This window comes from Eutrigla gurnardus (genome assembly GCF_963514095.1).
Source record: "Eutrigla gurnardus genome assembly, chromosome: 21".
NCBI lineage: Eukaryota > Metazoa > Chordata > Actinopteri > Perciformes > Triglidae > Eutrigla > Eutrigla gurnardus.
The window spans coordinates 8,482,131-8,502,182 of NC_139932.1; the positions used below are offsets into that span (position 1 = coordinate 8,482,131).

The 20,052-nt window shown below is 44.8% G+C and overlaps 1 protein-coding gene across 1 annotated transcript in view; it reads left to right on the top strand.

The window, feature by feature from the left end:
- The first annotated feature begins 398 nt into the window (after positions 1-398).
- Positions 399-20,052, top strand: part of sema3c (sema domain, immunoglobulin domain (Ig), short basic domain, secreted, (semaphorin) 3C) — a 35,116-nt gene continuing 15,462 nt past the window's right edge. The window contains exons 1-4 of the mRNA XM_084038885.1: positions 399-555; positions 4,237-4,417; positions 16,694-16,854; positions 17,520-17,582. Coding sequence (XP_083895011.1) covers positions 4,288-4,417; positions 16,694-16,854; positions 17,520-17,582 — 354 coding nt within the window. The 5' untranslated portion in view covers positions 399-555; positions 4,237-4,287. The remainder of the gene's footprint in view (positions 556-4,236; positions 4,418-16,693; positions 16,855-17,519; positions 17,583-20,052) is intronic.

Sequence of the window (20,052 nt, forward strand, 5' to 3'; positions counted from 1 at the left end):
ATTGTTGTGGAAAGAATGATTGCACTTAATTCGCGGATGAAAATAGAAACGTCTGATTTCACGCCGGTCACAGAGGGAAAATTACATATTTTTTTATAACGGCTCATCATCCAGACAGCTTCAGCCCTGAACGTGTCTGACCCCCTCTCTCGCTGTGTGTGAGGTACGGGTCCTCCACCTCTCCTGATGGGTCGAGCTGTGCATGTTAAAGTTTGCTGTCTATTTAACGGAGGGAGGGAAGGGGGAAGATCGTGGAAGGGAGGGGGTGAGGAGGAGGGGGAGGGGGAGGGGGAGGGGGCCTTCAGTGGAGAGTGTGTAATAGGACACCAGCCCTCTCTGTCTTTCCCTTCTCCTCCCTCTCTCCTCTCCTCTCCCCCGTGCTCTCTCAGTCAAGCCTGCTCTGTGAGCAATAGATGGAATAGCAGCATTTCTCCTCTTTTGGTGCCACTGGTGGAAACTGGAAACAAGGTGTTTTTAAGGGGGATCAGAAAAAAATCCGGTTTTGGTACCTGGCTTTTTCAAGTGGGACCAGCAGCGGAGGAAGCTCCCCGTAAGGTGAGTTCCTGGACCAGGGACTGTTCTGTTTCGTTCTCTGTGGGTAGAGGGTCTACCTGCTGTACTGCACCATACTGTAGTGGAGCACATGGGACTGAACGGATGCAGGGAGGAGGTGGTAGGCAGGCTAACAGGTGCAGGGTCCCACCAGGGAAAATACCTGGAGTATGCCAGATTTAACACATTTAACTTGCGGCGGCTTCTAAATGTTGTGTAATAGTACATCAGATTACTGTTTTTGCTTCCATGCTTTGGGTGTACTGTCTGTCTTAGATACTTTTCCGGGATGTGAGTCATGACTTTTTTTGCATTGTTGCTTTAATACCCTGAATCTGGTGTTTTTAAATGGTTATTTGGTTAGATTTAGTATACTTTATTACACCAGAAGAGGTTTCCGATCTGGTTTAAGCCTTAACAAACCTTTCTCTATTTAAACAAAAGTCCTGATGTGACACTGGGAAGAGGATTACCAAGAATCACAGGGTGTGAATATCATGAATCGGAACGTGTAAAGTTTTAAATACTTTAAATGTTGCCGTAGCTGCGCCTGCTAGTCATGTGTGTGTGCGTGTGTGAGAGAGAGAGAGTGTGTGAGGGAACGTGTGGTTGCAACAGAACCACTGACAACTGAATGACAGGGTGTGGTAGGAACACACACCGTCCGGTTAGAGCCGGGACAGACGGAGCAACTCGCAAGTTGTTTACCGTTTCAGTCTCAATTCTTGTTCTCCAGTCAAGGAAAATAAAACAAACCGAAAGGCTCTTAATTAAATCGATCAAATGTCAATCCAGATGGGAAGACGTTCTGCCTCAATTTCTAAGTTAAATGGTGTTCATGTGTTTAAAGCATTAACAGGACCAGATGGGAGTCAAACAATCAAGAGCTGGTTTGCTTGTACGGCTATGCAGTTTTTCTGCTTTCATCAATATTAGTTTTTTGAGCAGTGCCTCTGAAATAGTAAGATGGAAAATTCATTAGGCTGTCGGCCAAGGAATGCACAATGAACACAATTATCATTACACCCCACTGGAAATATAACTCCACTCACTCTGACCTCCTTTTTTTGTGGAGACGTTTAATTGCCGTTGCAGAGATTCCTGGCAGACTCGGTACTGGAATTCCTGGACTTCTTAGAATGCAACATAATTAATTGACGTATTTATGACTTTTTTGTTCAAGGCAACAAACGCTAATAGACATTTTTGATGTCAGTGAGGTTGGTAGTGAGCTCACTCATGTCTCAGAGCAGTGGTCATCAAAGGAAGAAGCCAAGGAAGTGTCTAAACCAGACCTGGTGGGAAGTCACAGGATGCTCAGAAGGAGACTTGTCTCCCCGTGAAGATGAGTTCAGCAGCTGTGAGACCAACATTTCCAAGCCAGAGCCTCTCCCCTGTGGAGATCGCCCATCTCTCCGGGCATGCAGGGAGTGGCAGGTGTGGACATTCTGCAGTTTGAAGGGTCACTTCACTTAAATAACATAAAAAACTATTATTTCATGGTAACTCAACAAGAATACCAGTATTGGACGATTCTGTAATTTCAAAGACATTTTTTGTCCAGTGCTTTTTTTTAAATTCTGGCTCTCTACAATTTCTATACAATTAAACTACAGTATGGTTTATTTAAAGGGAATTTAATGGTTATGATGATAAACTATGGGTGCAAGGTTAAGTTTAGACACTCGTTCATTGTTCTGTGATCGGGTGCACACTTCAGTCGCCTGAATAAAAGTCAGATGTTCTACACACCCATCCACCTACCCGAACTCCACACCCTCACTTTCTGCCTCATTTCTCAGATACAGGGCTGGGCATCCAGTTATTTTGGGTTGGTTTGGGTTTTGACACATCGTATCTGCCCAAGTGCAAATTTTGTGTGTGGTTCTCACTTAGAAAATGTCCCATAATCACTGACATCAGCACATTGAAACAACTTAACACCAAAGTCTCTATTCTCAAAGCTGGCTCAAATCACCAAGAAAGGAGGACTTTACAGAAAAAACACTGAAGCCTGGAGTTTTAACCTGGTTAAGCCCTGAAAGTCTTTCCTGACCACATTGAAAATTGAGTTATGCATTCAAAGAACTTCAGCTATCTGCCTCAGCTATCAATAGCGCTTTGAAAGAAAATGTAATGTTGATGGTTTGAATCAAGAATTGGAAGACTTGCAGTTGACTTGATATTTGCTTAACGAGACTAGAGGCTTGACTTTTACCCGTCTCAAATGACTTAAAGACATATTATAGCGATGGAGGCAGAAATGTATGAAACCATAACCACTACAGGTTAGAGAGGAAATAAACAGGCTGAACCGACCCAGTAAGAACGGTGAGCCTTAGGGCAGGGTCAGAGCCATCTGCTTGGCGGCTAAAGTTGTGGGAGACACCCCGAGCTGAAGCAGGCTCTGGGGGAGGGTGTGTGTGGATGATGCAGCAGGAGAGGGGCTGCAGTACGGCGGCCTGGGCTGCCTCAAAGCCCCCATGCTGCTTTATGTCCCTCCAGTGCAGCTAAAGAGATCTCATCCCTCTGCAGTTTCCCATCTGTTCCCCTCATACACCTGAACTGAAGATTTCCATCTCGGCGCTTCACTCCCCCCCCCCCCCCCCCCCCCCACACACACACACACACACACACAACACACACACATCTCAACCTATTTGTACACTACACCCCAAACTGAAATTTTCATAGCAATCATGCATCTACTGGCCATCAATTTTTCATTGCACATCTATAAACCATCGAGCAGAGATCCCCCCCGCTAGTGTTTTCTTTGTGCATGTAAATGGGACATTCTCTTCCTCTCCTCCAACGTGTTTCTCGCACACAGGTACCGCAACAGCCAGTTTGGGTCGGTTGAAACGGCCAAGTCCTTCCTCACATCAGTGGAGTTTTGCATTGCTGGAGTTAGCGTCCCGCAGGCGGTACAGTACCTGCCGCTATCAATAATTGAGCTGCTCTTGTCCCGTCGTGGAGAAGTAACAAGAAGAGGCTGCGGGGAGAGTTTCTCCGGCAGCTCTTTTCTGCAGATTTAACTCATCCATATTTAAGAGACGTACATCTGCAAGGATACAGCAAGTGATGGGATTTAACGGACATGTTGAGGTCTCGGCTGCGTCTTCATTCGGCGTTGGTTGTGTTGTGTTTCACTTTACAAGTCGGTATTTCTGGACCTGTTAGATGGTTCAACAGTGAATATCGTGCACGGGGATTCCGCGTGCGATTTCTGTTCTCTCGCAAAACGAATGTATTGTATTTTAATTAAATAAATGTGATCAGATTGTTGGTTTTTAAGCAAACATTTGGTGAGGACGAAAGACGCTGTTTGACAAACTTTTATGCAATCGTGGAATGTTTACAGTAACTTTAATGTCATATTTTTCTTGATGTGAAATTAAATGGATCCCAATAAATAAAATAAATAAATAAATAAAAAGAATAGCTCATTCTTTTTGTTATTTTTACCCGTCGCACTTGTTGATACCACCACTGAGTGGTAAAATAGAGTGCTGCAGGGATGACGTGTTTCGTAGGCCAGCCAAGGCCACTGAATGAAGGATGAGGCTGGGTCATGACCTAGTTTTGGCCGTCGTCTTGTTGTTTCCACCTGTTTTTTTTAGTCATTTTACAGCTTTCTGAAAAATGAAGGAAAACTCAAAATCTTGTCTTTTCTCTTTCCAGCACCTCCAACAGGTGGTGGTGACTGGTCGGGGTTTCCCGAGCGGTGCAGTCATGGGCAGGCCGGGGGGGTTGGCCAGGCCACCTCTGGTGTTCGCTTTGGCGCTCCTGGCTCTCTCTCTGCTCACCACGGGGGTCTCTGGCCTCCCGCAACCGCAGCCAAGAGTCTTCCTCGCCTTTGAAGGTAAGAAGGAAAAACAAGCCTGAAACCAAAACTAACAACATGGAAATTGTGTTTCAATTCACTTTGCTTTATTAGCGTGCAGATGTAATGAGGTTGCCCTGATGTCATGTGTTCAGCGTGCTAATGCTGAACAAATACTTTATAATCAGGGCTGTAGCTCAGGGCTACAGTATACAGCATTTGTTTTGGCATCACATTCATCTTTGATAATGTTTCAATCACAGACTCTCAGCCTTGAGGTTCCTCAACCTTGTCCATCTGCCGTCCTGCTGCGTGTCAGACCTCTGCTTCAAGAGGTGGCACGCCTCCTCCGATTAAACTTTAACCACTCTCCTCCATTGCTGCAGGGCATTGCTGCTGCCTCTGTTTTCGATTCTCTTGTTTTATTTAATTTAGATTATTTTATTGATGTTTGATGCTCCCTTGAAATGTGAGTGCACTGTAGGGGAAGACGGGTGCAGCTGTGAGTGTGAGTGTGAGTGTGAGTGTGAGTGTGAGTGTGTGTGTGTGTGTGTGTGTGTGTGTGTGTGTGTGTGTGCATGCCTGCGTGAGTCAGTGTAGATGAGATGGCAGATCACTCACGGCCCCCGGGCAATGAGCGCTGCTGTAACCTTTTCCACCGTGGCTGGATAGTGTGCAGGGGCTGAAGGAGACGTTTGATCACCTTTCACTACTTCTCGCTGTGGATTAGGCAGCGCGGAGCAGCTGAGGCTGTCCGTCAGCAAGCCTTCTGCAATCAGGTGTTTTCTTTTCTTTTCCAAAATATCTTCTGCTCATATTGTCCGAAATATTACAGTCGGAAAGAAAAAATGACTGGCTGAATACGAGGGGAAACACCACTATCACTATCTTTGGGCTTGACCACTCAAGTCACATTATTCACTCACAGCTCGCACCTCCAGTGTTTCCAAATAGCCAGCTTAAAAGGTCAGAGGTGGCCCAGGCTGAAAACGAGCCAATCCCTGTAATCCTGGAGTCCTCTCCGGAGTACGGATTAGATGTGATTTGTGTCTGTCGCTGTAGTTGCGTTCCGCCGCAGGGAGGACCATAAATGGAGAGTTTGACTTTGCAGCGCCTTAATTCTTTGAGAGGCTCTGGACTTTACTCTTAATGTTTATCTGCATGATGATGATGATGGTGTGTGTGTGTGTGTGTGTGTGTGTGTGTGTGTGTGTGTGTGTGTGTGTGTGTGTGTGTGTGTGTGTGTGTGTGTGTGTGTGTGTGTGTGTGTGTGTGTGTGTGTGTGTGTGTGTGTGTGTGTGTGTGTGTGTGTGTGTGTGTGTGTGTGTGTGTGTGTGTTGCTGTGCTGTAATCACCCAGGGATACATTTAGGGGGATTTACGAGGAACGAGGAGGATGTCTGTTCAGAGCTGAGCAGCCAACCTTAGGCGTGAATTTACATTCCAGCTTTGATTTAGCACCTGAGCGTGAAACAGCAGGGTGCTACGAGGAGGTTCACCTTTTGTTGTTTGTTTTTTTTATATGAGAAATCATTATGAACTAAGGAGGACGAGGGTCACAAGTCCCCCTCAACTGCAGGGGTAAGTTCGGCAGGGTGAGCACCAGATGTAGGGAGATTTCTCCCATAAACACTGGAAGCCAATGAAGAATTCAGGGAGTTTGGGCTCCATCCAAAGCAGACAGAAAGATGAATGAAGAGTCACAGAAGAAGACTGGAGTGGTCTCAGAGGGGAAAGGAGGCGCAGGTGGCTTGGCACCTGCTGGGTGGCCAAAAGGTTAGCCCGGATTCTTCTGCTCCCACATGTGAAAGACCTGTTAATTATTACAAGGTGGGACAGACTAAATCAGGAAAAATAAACCAGCGAGGGAGACGTACATAGATCTGGACGCTTGAATATCCTCCTCGTGTCACTGCTGAAATCCAACCCGGGGGTTAGTCAGGTTCACGGGACTCCCGGTGTTGACTCACATCCTACAGAGAAGTTGCTGCCTCTGACATTCCTTTTTCCCTCACTCTGCTTACTCTCGTGTTCCTCAGACGAACGCGGCCCGACCACAATTAAAACTGCATAATAAATGCAGCTAACCCAAATAATAAACCCTCAAGCTGTGATTTTCTCTTCCGTGCCTCGGAAAGTAAACGCAGGCCCCCTTTCTTACAGCGCAAGTATTTTAGTATTCCCAGTGTGATAAAAAGGTACAGTAATTACTCCTCTACATGTGCTTTAAATATCTTGTGTCCTAAAAATGTTTATTTTGGCCTGTTTTGAGATATTTGCTGTCAGACTTCAGCTGGAATGCCATCAGATCTGAAAGAGAAAGTTCAACTGTGCAGCTGTTAGTTTTGTTTTTATAAACCTTTTAATACAATCTTGAAAATCTAGACTGATGTCACTGGTAAACTAGATTTGGTCTCTTTAAAAAAAAAAAAAAAAAAAAAGCTTTTCTTTTATGACATGAAATCCCCGGTCAGTTGTATTTGATAAAGTCATAAAACAAATTCTTGTACGGCTGCTTGGGTTTAGACGCAATGTCATTTTTGGTCTTATTTCTCAAATGGGGGGAAAAAAGGGTTTGAAAAAACATGCTAACTAAAAATAAATATATTATATATATATATATATATATATATATATATATAAAAGTTGTCCTGAATTGGGAGTAAATAGGAATGTATTTAGTTAGTAAGTTACTAACATCAAATACATGGTTTCACACAGGACACTAACAGCTGTCTCCTAGGTGAAAGTCCTGTGTTTGTTTGACCCATACAACTTACACTCCCACCCGCCATACACAGACTTTCTCACTCTTTCAAGTACGTCAGCTGCTCTGGAGTCAGTTAAGGTGTGGCTCATACAGACGAGTTGTCCATCAAGTTAATGTAGCAAACGATAGCAACACAGCTTATTTGATATGTTGATTACTGGACCTGCTACTGTATTGTAGGCCTTGCTGTTGCCAAAAATGCCATTCCAGGAATGGTGGGATCAAAAATTCAGCCTCATTTATCCCGTCAGTTGGTAGTTGGTTAAGTGGCCTGTGTCTATGATCAGGATCATTTAACCTCATCAGCGGTCTCACCCTGTTCTGGCAAAACTCCAGTATCCAATACAGTATCCACTTCGAATCCACCGAAGATGTTTATTTGAGAAGGGGCCCGCGAACGCTTTTGTGTGGATAATGTAGAGTTTGCACACATGTTTGGCGGAGAGCCGGGGCCGAGATGGAGGCGAGATTGATTAAGATGATGTCTGCAGTTTAATGAGCGCTGCCTCACACTGGTACGAGCCACATGGGCTTCATTCGCAGCCTGAACAGAACCAGGCGTGGAGCTCAGGAACCAGGCATCGGGGAGCGGATACACCGGATCCCTCTGCCTCCACAGATTACTCCCCGCTTTTATCATGCCTCATTACTACCTACGCTCACCTTCCCCATTATTCATACAACAATGATGCTGCTCACACACTGTAGCCGTGCGTCAGTCCGTGAGGGATGTTGACTCGGCAGTGATGGTTCGCAGAAGCGCATGCATTTCGCTCTGGCGAAGAAAGAGCACGTTTGTCTGTTGTGTGCCTGGAGAGGCCTGGATATGCATTCCTTCGAATTTATTGGATTTCAGTGGCAAAAACTTTCCGCTGAATCATTGTTAAAACGTGTTTTTCCAGCTTTGCAAGTTATGAAAGGAAATCTGAAGGATATTTCGCTAAGTGGATCGCATAAATGCTTGAAGCCCAAGGACTATTTTGAGGCTTCCATCAATCTGAACAGCACGGTATTTTCTGAGTCCATCGGAGAGAAGATCAGCCTGAGTAGTCTGAGTCTGTATTACATTAACCTCCTTTAAGGGAGGCTAATGTGTCAGATTTAAATCCAATATGAGTTGAAGGCAGAATAATTTGATGCTCAGGGAGTTCTTCTGCCTGGGGTTCAAAAAGAGATAGTTTGGATTATTTTAAGTGGGGTTAGTTGAGGTACTTAGCCATAGCCAGTGTATTACCTACAGTAGACTAGGCGGTCGGCCTCCAGCATGAAGAAGCAGACAGGAGTACCCGGCACAGGAGCAAAGCCAAGTAATGCTGTGGACCAGGGCAGCAGTACATTTTACCCCCCTCAAAGAAAGACCCACCGAAAAAAAAATCAATATCAGTTTTCACATACACTATATTTCAATTTTTTTCAATGGGACGCTGGAGTGGAAGTGAAACTTATCTATACTGTTTTTGCCAACAGTGCAGGAACGATGTATTTTAGAAGGCCCCCGAAATTTATCATCGCACTGGTTCCCTTGACAAAAAGTCAATGGGATTTTTCCATTGACTTTTGGATTATTACAGAAGATAATCTATGTGGCAAACAACCCTTCATGATAATTACAGGTTTTGCTCAAATAATCTGAACCATCCCTTTAATTTCTCATGATAAATCCTCTCACTCTTTTAAAGAATATTATGGAAATGCCTTTAAATAGCCAGTCAAATGAACATCAGGCTCATGCAGTGACAGAGATACCAGACTTGGGAGGGTAATGGCATGTGTCGTCTTTTGGGGTCAACGAAAGGTCAAAATGTCAAAAAGATCAATGCTGACAAGTAGCCAGAAGCAAGCCAGGATGTCTATGCGCCTCAAGCTTTATTCTTCGCTAATGCGGGACAGCTTCCTGTCTCTGTTCTACATTAGACTTTCACATTAGCATCTCCACTTTGCTGCGGTGAAATTAATAAATACTCTGTGATTAGAGGGAAATTTCTGGCGGGGCAACGCACATGCTTGTCCGATCTGTCGGCAAAGGGCTTTCAGAGACATACTAGAAATAGCTACAGGTTAGCGCTGTGTGTGTGAATACTGGTGCATACGTGGCATGAAGGGAGCAATTTTCTTGTATGTATGCGCGTCTCCCGCAGCGTGGACGTTTTCTGCAGCAGCGTGAGGAAGGCATTTGACAGCTCCTCTGTCAGTCTTTCTCTGCCTGTCTCTCTCTCTCTCTGTTCAGCCATTCCTGCAACTGACCTCGCGAGCCCTCTTGAATGTTTTAGTATTCCTCCTGCGAAACATGTTGAAAGGTAATCAATGGCCATCAATACCAACAAAGACAGTATCTCTTCCAAGGATAGCCAAGGTCAGCTCTGAACAACCTTGAGTCGTAGGTTGGCATTATCCACAAATGCATGGCCTTGTCTCCTTCCTGTGCTATGCAGTGTATTCTGTAAGGTTAGGTTATTTAATTGTTCAATAATTGCATTTTTATTGAAGCTTTTCCATCGGTGAGCGGTGCTTGACATTTTAGAGGGTAAACAAGAAGGCATTTGTCTCTGGCTTAAGATGAATTCCTCTTCCATTATTGGAAATATTTTATGACTTGAATGGATTTCTTCTTTAAGCACCTGGATCAAGAATGTATTTAAACACCCTTTTTCTTGGAGTCTACCACGGAACTGAAAAAGCTTAACAGGTGCATTTATCATTGTTGTCCCCGCGGCAAACCTCTACCTTCACTCAACACCCCAGAAGCAACCCCCTTGACCTCAGCCACATCGTGTCACTGAGGAAATATTGCTTTTTTAACCTGACACTGCTTCATCCTTGAAGACGGCAGACCGGCGTCCCACCTGGTTGAGCTTTTTACCATTTTCCTTTTGGCCCTCCTTTTTGACTAGTAAACGCGTCAACTCTGAGAATCCTCTGACCTGTATCTCCTGCAAGCCTCTCTGCTAGACCCTCCCTGACAGAGATTTACCTTCTGCTGGAGGTGAGCAGCGACTAGAGGCTCCTGGTGTGGGCCAGTGAGAGGTCACGGCCAAGCGGTGGGGGGGTGACTGGTGGTACGGGTTGGTTCCGTGCAAAGGAGCGGTCGCCGCTGACATGTGAAGGGGAGGCCAGGTGCTAATTGGGGCATCGGGAACGCGAACTAGCTGGCAGGGCGGCGTGACGGACAAGCTGTCATCTCAAGTTTCGGCTCTTACACGGAATATTAGCCAACACCTCAGCAGGTCAACCGCGCAACGAAACCGGCAGTTGACATTGGTGCTGGATAACATCACTCGGCACACACACACAGACACACACACACTTAGCCAAGGGGGAGGAAATACACTCTGGGCTCTCATGTCATATTTAGATGTGGCGTCTGCTTTGGGAAGCCCAATGTGAGAGAAGGCATACATAAGAACTCAGGCATTCTGGTCAGCCATATGATCCCCATTACAAATGTCTGGATGTAGATAATTGCAGACAGACAGTAACCAGTAAAATTAATGAGACGTAGTAGATATTAAGCCAACGCTGGCTTCTCTCCATGACGAGTAGTTACAGCACAGCAAGTTTGTGCATGCTGATTTCGAGCGTCGAGTACAGCCTGGCCTGGGAATGTGGACTATGTCTGCTGGACAGACAATCGGACGACTCTGTCAGCCAGACGTCCTGGGTGGTCTCCGAGCACTGGAACGACACCTTAACTTACCCCCTGCCATATGTATACGCCACCAGTCATTACTGTATAGCATCGGGCTGGTCCCCAAGGAGAATGGATGGTCGTCTTGTTCCGGCGACGGCCATTACTTATCTCTAGAGGGGCCTGTCAGTTGCCAGGATAAAGTCTTTTACTGGTGCAGTATGTTGTGAGTGGGCCAGCATTGTGTTGGTTAAGTGCAGCCATCCAGAACTGAACCAGAAGAGCTCTTAGCAATGTCCGGACAAAGAGCAACGGTATTTGGCACCAGGTTTGAAGTCAGGCTTGATGAAACCCACTCCATCTTGTGCGGAGAGATGAATTGCAAGGGGTGGTATAAGCCTCTGCTCCAATATTTATCAAGACGGGTGATGAGGGGTCCTCCCATCGGCTGCCCCTGACAACCACTAAGCAGGTTCTCCTTCAACTGAATGGAAAGCAAGCCTCATTAGCATGGAGTTAATTTATTCACGCTGGCCTTTCAGGTACAAACCCAATTGATAAGGGATTGCGTTTGTAAGTGGTCCACTGTCCTACCGCGACGTGTTAATTAGGGTGCAGGGACCTTTTGGCTTGCGTTCAGATGCTGGTGTTAATCGGAAAAAACACTCCAGCCAGCCACTAAATTTGTTCAAAGCTGCCCATCGCTGCTTCACAAGGGCACCGCTTATGTTCTGACCCCAGTGGGAATTTCGTCACCTTTTTATGGAGACATCTGCTGATGGATTTTATGAGGTGACTCTTTCAATACACAGCCGAATCAATCCTTTCGTCTTTCTCCACCTCTTGTTCTCTGCCATCAAATTGAGTCTAAGGCTGTCGCAGTGACACCAGGTCAGTTAGTTGGCACCGGCTCCCGAAACCTCAATCCTGGGCGGTCCAAAACTACAGTTGCCTCTCTCATAAATATCCCACATACTTTCCAGTGACAGTGATTGTCTAATTTTTATGATGCCGCATTACAACAAACCACTCCTTGTATGGATACTCCACACCAGAACCATGAAGGCGTTGTTTACGGCTGGAGGCATTACTGTAAGATTCGGCCTCCAAAATAGCCAAGTCTGTCAGAAAGTCTTATGGGTTGAAAACCTGAGTGAAGCTTCCTTGTAGTTGTTGCCTTTCCTCTCTTTGCTCCATGAAGTGAGCACTGAAATCTCCTCTGCACTTTAATTGCTGCTGTACAAACAGGGGCCAAAACAGGTCTTTGCCTCCATTTTCTTTTTCTATTTCTACTTGGCTTTTCACCAAAATCACGTTAAAGAGATTTTACTCAGTGAGCCTCTGTGGCTTGCATCTCTGTGTTATTACCCTGGAACCGATGAACAATCAATACAGTCTATAAAGGCTTTACAGAAGGCTGAATTATCCACAACGATCACAGCTTGGAGTTTCTTCAGATATCTTTTCTTCGAGGCTGTAGTGACAAGAAACAGAAGAAAAAAGTAAAGCCTGCTGTCGGGAACCAAAGGGCTGTATTTAATTTCCAAAAAGGATGCTAGCCAGGGTTTAATTGACATGGCATACGTGTTCAAAGACGGGATTGCGTTTATCAGCCACCTGTCACAGCATCTCTGCAGATCTGACTGTGACCTGCAACCAATAATTATTTTCATTATTGATTAAATGTCCAATGCGGCTCTTTTTGTCCAACCAACAGTCTAAAAGCCACCAATATTTACTAATCTGATCTGAATGTTTCAGCCACCATGAAGAATGGGAATTTGATCATCTACATCTGCAAAGGAAGGTCATGCAATACAATTGAAAGCAACAGAATAGCAACTAATGGACCTTGTGGTGACATTGTGGACACATCCTCTCACAAATTCCCCAACTTTTATAGAGTGCAACATTACCTTGCTGTAGTACCCCTTAAAATAATAAATCCATGATTAAAACGGCTGGGCTTGTATTCGATCATTTCATCGATTCGTTAACTAATTATTTCAGGGAAAACGCTGATCCACTAGCTCTTTTTTCATTAATTACAGCCCATCCTCCAACATGTGAAGAGAGAAGTTATCAGATAATAGGATCTCCGCTGCAGCAAAGCCAGCAACCTGCTGTTTAATATTGAATGGCCGCTGTTGTTTCTTTGCCGAACAAAAGGCTTTTGTGCTGCTTCCGCTTGACTGCTTCACACAAAAAAACACATCAAAGAAAGGAAGTCTCTGCTCTTCAGTCTCCACCTTGCCCTTTCCGCTCACCCCGCTGTCCATCGCATGGATTAGGGTGGATTTTGTCGCCCTCAGTCTGCCAGCCGACCAATGGGCCAGTATGGGTCAAAGCTCAAAGTCAAAGGCGGGACACAGGGGACTGCTGTGAGGTCCACGGGGAGGTGTTAGGCCCACCTGCCCACATACATAATAGAAAACCCACCAACTGGTCAAACCCTGCTTCCTCACTCTCTTTTGTGGTTTCTCTCTCTCCACCTGCAACAAGGACAGCAGCAAGAAAGACAGTCACTCACATTACCTCGGCCGGTTTTAGTGTGTGGTCCCCTCCTTTTGTATCATACCACCAAACCAAAGCGGGACAAGTCTGTTCCTCTGTAATTTATTGTTCTGTCCTTCGGCAATGTACTTAAATCTGCAGCGCCAAAACAACACTGTCCACAACAGGCTGTTTGCCTGAGTAATGATGTCCACAAACACGTTTGACACTCCACCCTGTCGGGGAACGAGTGTGATCTCAACAGCGAGGAATGCACATAAACTCAAACCTAACAAACTACATGTGGCGTGAAGAATTTCTTCACCACCAACACAAAAAGAAAAATCAATACAGTCTGACTTTTGTTGTTCTGTTTTGCTAAAATATCATTCCTGTTGGCTCAGTTATAAAAATGTGCAAACTAATTGGAAAAAAACTTAATGATGGGGTCAATTTAAGTAGTAGCAGTTTCAGTCAAAGACCTCATACGAAGGATATGAGCTGGCGTCGGTTCTGTAAACACGCGGCCCCAGTGCACGGGTTAAATGACTGAAGAACCTTGACGATTGTTCAGAGAGGCCCTCCCTCTCCCTGATGCAGCAGGTGCACTATCTGGCAACGTGAACCCCTCACGTTGGTCTTCAGCGCTGCAGCAACGCAGCCATGACTCATTTGTTTGTACGAGATTGAAAGCAGAGCACCGAGAAGATACTGGATCCAACGGTATGTGGGCTCTAGAGGGTTTCGTTTTGTCCCGCTGCAGATGAGCTGGATCCATGGGGCCCACCCTGCTGGGTCCCATCACAGCACCAGGCTTAACTGGTGCTCACGCAAAAATGAAAGTCTCCCATTTCCCCTCGGCTGAGAACACAATGCAAAGGTCACCATAATATTAAACAGTTATTTCACGTCGCACCACACCCCTCTGAATGATTTGTTCCCTTTTGTGGAAGGTTCTGGAGGGACGCCTTCAGAAGTAGAGCTAGAAAGACAGTGACCCATAATATCCAAGTCAATTAACAGTGAGAGGTGTGAAAAGTCCAAAAATCTTCATTTTACAGAGCACAAATCAAACAAACAAAAAGAAAATCACAACAAAAGAAATCTATGGCCTCATGAATACAATAAATGATCTAAGCTTGATGAATAAATGATTGCAGCATTGATGATGAGTACCAGTGAATTCGCATATTGTCTATTAACATTTTATTTAACATTTTGCTGATTTAATGTTATAGAAAAAGGCTCAGTGGACAGAGTGCTGATAAAAACAAAGATACAGTTAAAAGCTCCAGAAAAAGCTTGCAACCTGATTTTTGAGTGTTTTTGTCAAAATAATGAAAAATGCACACATTTTTTTTCCCAGTTGAGCTTATGTTGGCCAAATTGTTGCTATTCTAAAGTTAGTTAGTCATAGCTTTTGCTTACTTAAACAGAACAACAGTGCTGCTCAAGTGACAGTGACTACAATGTCAGCTGTTTTGCATTTACTAATTAGTAGGGAAAATGCTTCATAACAACTCTTCTTTCACCTCTTGCCTCTTTCTTTACCCCTTTATTTTAGAAAGCTGTGAAAGCTGTGGTTTTTGAGGCAACTCAACCACTGAGCCTGTAGGCTACAGGCTATTATGTAAGATTGTAAAACTCAGGCCATCTATTATAAACAGCTGTATGTTTAATGACAGCTGCCATCTTAAGGCCTCTCGAAAAACCAGCTACGAGTGTTTAAATTAAGATTCAAATCCGGGTGTAAACATGAGGTACACTATTGTGGTCTAAAAGGTTTTCTTGAATCCCCTCCAAGAACATATTTTGAAATGAAAAGATGTATATTTTTTTTAAGAATACAGAGCCCTGCATGTTTTTCATTATCTGTTGGTGAGCCCTTCACTCTTGGTGGCTTGCACTCTGGCATCTTAAACCTTTTTAGCACAAGGAAAATATTGCCTTCTCTGTAATCCTAGCTGCGATGCTATCTCTGAAGCTTTAATAAAGAGAAATCGCATCAGCCTCCCACTTCAAACACACCTCGCAGGACACATTCTCCTCGTAATTTTGTTCCCGGCAAGTCAGGTGAAAACAGAGACGTGATTGTGTGCGTGTTCTCCATAAGGCACCGCACGATGCTCTCGCCTCGGACGATACAACATTAAAATAGCCTGTTCTCATTTCAAGACGTCCGCCGTATAAGGCGATGTAGGTAAACATGATGGATGTAGCTAGCGAAGAATCGTGGGAAACTCTCCTGCGACTGAAGTAGTTTACTCGTCTTTATTTCAAGTTAAACACTCCAGTCTTTATGCGGCGAACGCCCCAAACAACAGCCTGTGATCAGAGCGAGGGGTGCCGCAGAAAAAGCCACTTTCCTTTCCAGATAAAAGGGCTCGGGCCCTCAAAAGCGTATGTCACACAATAATGAAAATGTGACTTTAGCCCAAGGCAACCTGTTTGTTGATTAGAGGAATACAAAGAGAGCTGAGATGGGGGTCAATGAAGGGGAGGAAATGGAGGGTGTACATCTACATTGCCCCCCCTCCACCCCCTGCTCTCAGCGCAGATTGAAAAAGTGATAAATATGCATGAGTTTGGCTTCAACAGCGAATGCCTTTGATGGTATGGTTGAGACTCCTCTATCTCTGGAGCAAATAGGCTGAAAATAACTGAGCGTGTTTGGGTGTGTGTTCACAATACACGCTTGTAATGAGTAGAAGAGACTTTTTCATACTGTATTTCCCCCAAACAAGAACATTCTCTTCAACTGACGGGATGAAAGCTGAAGTAATAATCTTGAAGAGCCTACGGCCCACTGATGAATGGAAGCTCTTGCAAAGGAAATAGAGAAGGAGTAGAATAGACATTGAATTGTTTTACGTGGTCATAGACGAGTACAACAGAAAATGATGATTGCTAGTTGCTAGTGAGTGGACACTAGTTAGCTAGCTAGCCTTCTCCAGACACGCACGGGAATGAGGACAGTCCCCCCTCTTGCATTGCCTATGGTCACTGGCCCCGCTGTTCGGCTTATTTCCTGTCACCAGCGTAGCACAAAAACATCCTGGAATTAGCATGCTAGCCACGTAGCTAGTGGACAGTTGACTCATTAGCTAGCTAACTTATGAATCTCACCATGCTTTAGTTGACATTACAGAAAATGAGCCGGACAAAGTTGTCACTCATAGCGTAGGAACAATAAAGTACAATATGAGGAAACAAATAAAACTCAGACCAAGAATTCAATGCAAGTTTTCTGACCATAAATGTTGAGGTTTGATACGAACACTTCAGCAAATTCAGTTACTATTATAATGATCTCTTCAAACCCATGGGGCTTGAGCCTAATTCGGAGGGCTTGTTTTGATCGAGATATATTAAGGTGGGCTTGTATGTAGTCTTTTGTCTTGAGTTGAATTTTTTTCTGTGTCTCTCAGACCTGCAGGCCTCCCAGTCCTTTGAACACTACAGCATATCAGACAAGGCCATGGACTACAGGATCCTGCAGATGGACGAGGACCAGGACAGGATGTATGTGGGCTGCAAAGACAATGTCCTCTCCATGGACATCAACAACATCACACATGGCACACTTAAGGTTGGCAGAACTTGTTATGTGGTTAACATTTTTGCTCCAATGCAATGGTGGCCTCTCTTTTCTCTCGGCCATCACAAAGGACAAAATAAAATGATTGTTGAATGTAACCGTGTGTCAGGCACATGGTAATTGCTGCACCGGTATTATTCTAATCTCTGCAATGATATGCAAATTACCACACATTTGCCCGCGACCAGAACAATTTTAGGGTCATTCAAAAGAGGCATAAACATGCCCGAGCTCTCCGATCACTGATTCTGTATGCAGTGAAGGAGTTATCTTCAGTGTAATTGACAGGCATGAAGGGCATAAACAGATGGGAACGCATTTAGGCTCCCCAAGGGACCACTGCAACTGTATCCATTTTTCCCCGAGTAAATTGCCTGATGTATTCATCGAGCAGACCTTCAAGCACCTCTCCCAGGTTTGATATCTCACACATTTTCCACAGACGGTGGCTGCCTTTAATCACTGGCGCAGAAAACCGTCAAACTGAAACTTTGACAACATTTGCTTTGTTCATTTTCTCTGTGATTTCTGTGTAAACAGGGTATGATCAAACCGAAATGTGGGGATATTCCTGTCTCTCTCCTTCTGTTGCTGGCTTCCTTGACTCACTTCCCCACTTGCCCTCATTTTAAATGCTGTGCTGTTTTTCCCATCAGGTGTTTTGGCCTGCGTCAACAAGCAAGATCGAGGAATGCCAAATGGCAGGAAAGGACCCAACGGTAAGAACCATTAAGAAAAAAAAACTCCTCCTGGATTCCTTGGGGCCTTTTAGAGGTCAACCATTTCATAATAACTTATACAAATGATAGATAAATAGATATTTAGAGATGAATATGTTACTATGTCAGCATGAACTATGGTTAAAAAAGTTCATGATTCAAAGTTTACTGACTAAACATAAGTTTACTTATGTTTCATATTTATGACCACATTTTTAACACATTCTCATTTCATCTCATCAAAGATCAACACTTCGATATTTGCTATTGAGGTCTCTACCTACTGTGCACTTTCTACTGCAGATTTTCTCCTGTTTTTCTTTCCTCATGTGTATAAGGTAGACTTGCTTGTGTTGTTTTATGTCTTATGTCTAAAATTGAAGGTTGAATTTGTAGCAAAAAACCACCCAACTTAATAACTGCTCCGGTAAAAACACTCGAGGGTTTCACTTCTACAGCCTTACTTGGTCTGGTATGACCAGTAATTTAATGTTGGCAAGCTTCAGGGCGAATATTGTGGTATAAAAGGATGAAGCTGTTTCAGTTAGCTGACGTTATCACTCTTCTCTACTTGTGTTGCAACAGCTTAGCTATTGAGCTCAATTTTAACATTATACCATAGTTCATCGGTTGAACACTATTGTTCAAAATGCATTCTGGGACACTTTGAGTCCACTCTACAAGGTATAATAATTGGCATATGGCAAGCTCACTTGACGGTGAGGAGTGAGTGATTTCAGACCAGAGCCAGAGTACATACTGTGAATAATAACTAATACTGAAGTTGCCGCCATGATGATCCAGATCTAGACTAAAGGTCTTGTCAGCTGTTCACAGATCTGTTCCTCCAAGTGGGTGGTGCTGAGCTACCGCCTCCTGGGATCTCTTGTCGGGTCCAACCGCATTTGTAGCAGGCAGCAGATGTCTGCCGGGTCACGGACTGGCCTGGAGTCCTCCTGGCATCGGGCGTGGGAGGATGGCGGCCGCGGAGCGCCGTGGAAAAACAAACCAGAATCAAAGCTCGCAGACTGGACGCAGCTCATTGACGCAGAAATTTCATAATCCGGCGTGATTCTGGGCAGCACTTGTTAGCTGCGACAAGATTTAATGACGGCCTGCAGTCGGACTCAGAAGACTGATCCCTCCTCCGCCTCTGTTCTCCTCTAATTGGGTTGTTCTGCAAGTACGCTGCCTATAGACACTGCAGGGATGAAACCCTGATTTTCAAAGTAAAAGTTCCCACAAAAAGCACTGCCGGTTTGTCCGGCGTTCAGCTCTTTTCCAGCAGCTGGTGTAATGGAGCCAGAGTTCTGTACAACATGCTGTTGCAGAAATAGAGGAGAAGCTGTTTCCAGTCACTGAGTGATTTGTGCTGCTCTGAGTCACGGCTCGCCCGCTGCAGACAGACTCCCACAAATATTTGGGTGAGCCATCTTTGTGTGGAGCTCCTTCTCCCTTCTGTCATCCCCCTTTTTATTCTTTTTTTTTTTTTTTTTTTTTACTCGCAGCTCCGCCAGTTTCTCTTCTCAAATTTTCTCTTTTCCGCTTACTATTTTTTTCACATTTCTTGGTCACTTTTTCCAATTCTCGGTTTCTTATCCACCGCAGTAGATTTCTTTTTCTCTCCTCCGTAATGCCGCCCTTCTCTCTCGTGGGTTCCTCCATTTTAATCACTTCTGTGTGTATTAAGTTACTCTTCTCCGATAGAATCTGCGGTCAAGAGGGGCTCTAGAAAGCGGTGTTTGTTTGCATCAGACGGTGCCACAGAGGGAGAAATAAAGAGCTCACTTGAAACTCAACGTGATCAGCACTTGAATTTGAGGCCGCGAGGCTGGATGCTGTTTATCTGGGACAGTGACAAAGGCTGTATGAGTAAACGCAAGAGGCAAATAAAACAGGATACAGATAAAGCTTAATATATATTCTATTTTATTCATGCGTTTCCTATTCATTTCCTATGGCTCTGTGGGACTCGACATCAGATATGAGTGCAGGCCCCAGACCCGCTGGATATGTGATGGTTGAAGGAGGGTGTGATGGGGCGAATGGCTTGATGAAAGTAAGGAAGACGGTCGCAGAGAGAGAGATAAAGAGCAGGAAGATAAATAACACAGATGGGTGTGCGACGGTGAAGATTCAGTTGTTTTTCCTCTATAGCTCCCAGTGGAGCCTTGCACCGGCCGTGAGCTGCAGCAGCTGCCATTCCTGCAGCCACGGCCAAGTTCCTGGCGGCTCCCCGGACCTTCTTCTCCTCCACGCTTCTTTCTTCCATCGCTCGTTTTCCGCAAACTCAGGCTTAATTTGCCACAAAGTCTAGCGCTCCCGCTGCTGCTGCCGTTTGGGAGGATGTGCCTTATAGATATATCACATATACCGCTGACACTCTTTTTCCACTGGCCTTAATACCAGACCAGTGAGCTGTGGGCTTGTTGAATAGAAGTGAGATAAGTTTGAATTACTGCCTCGTATG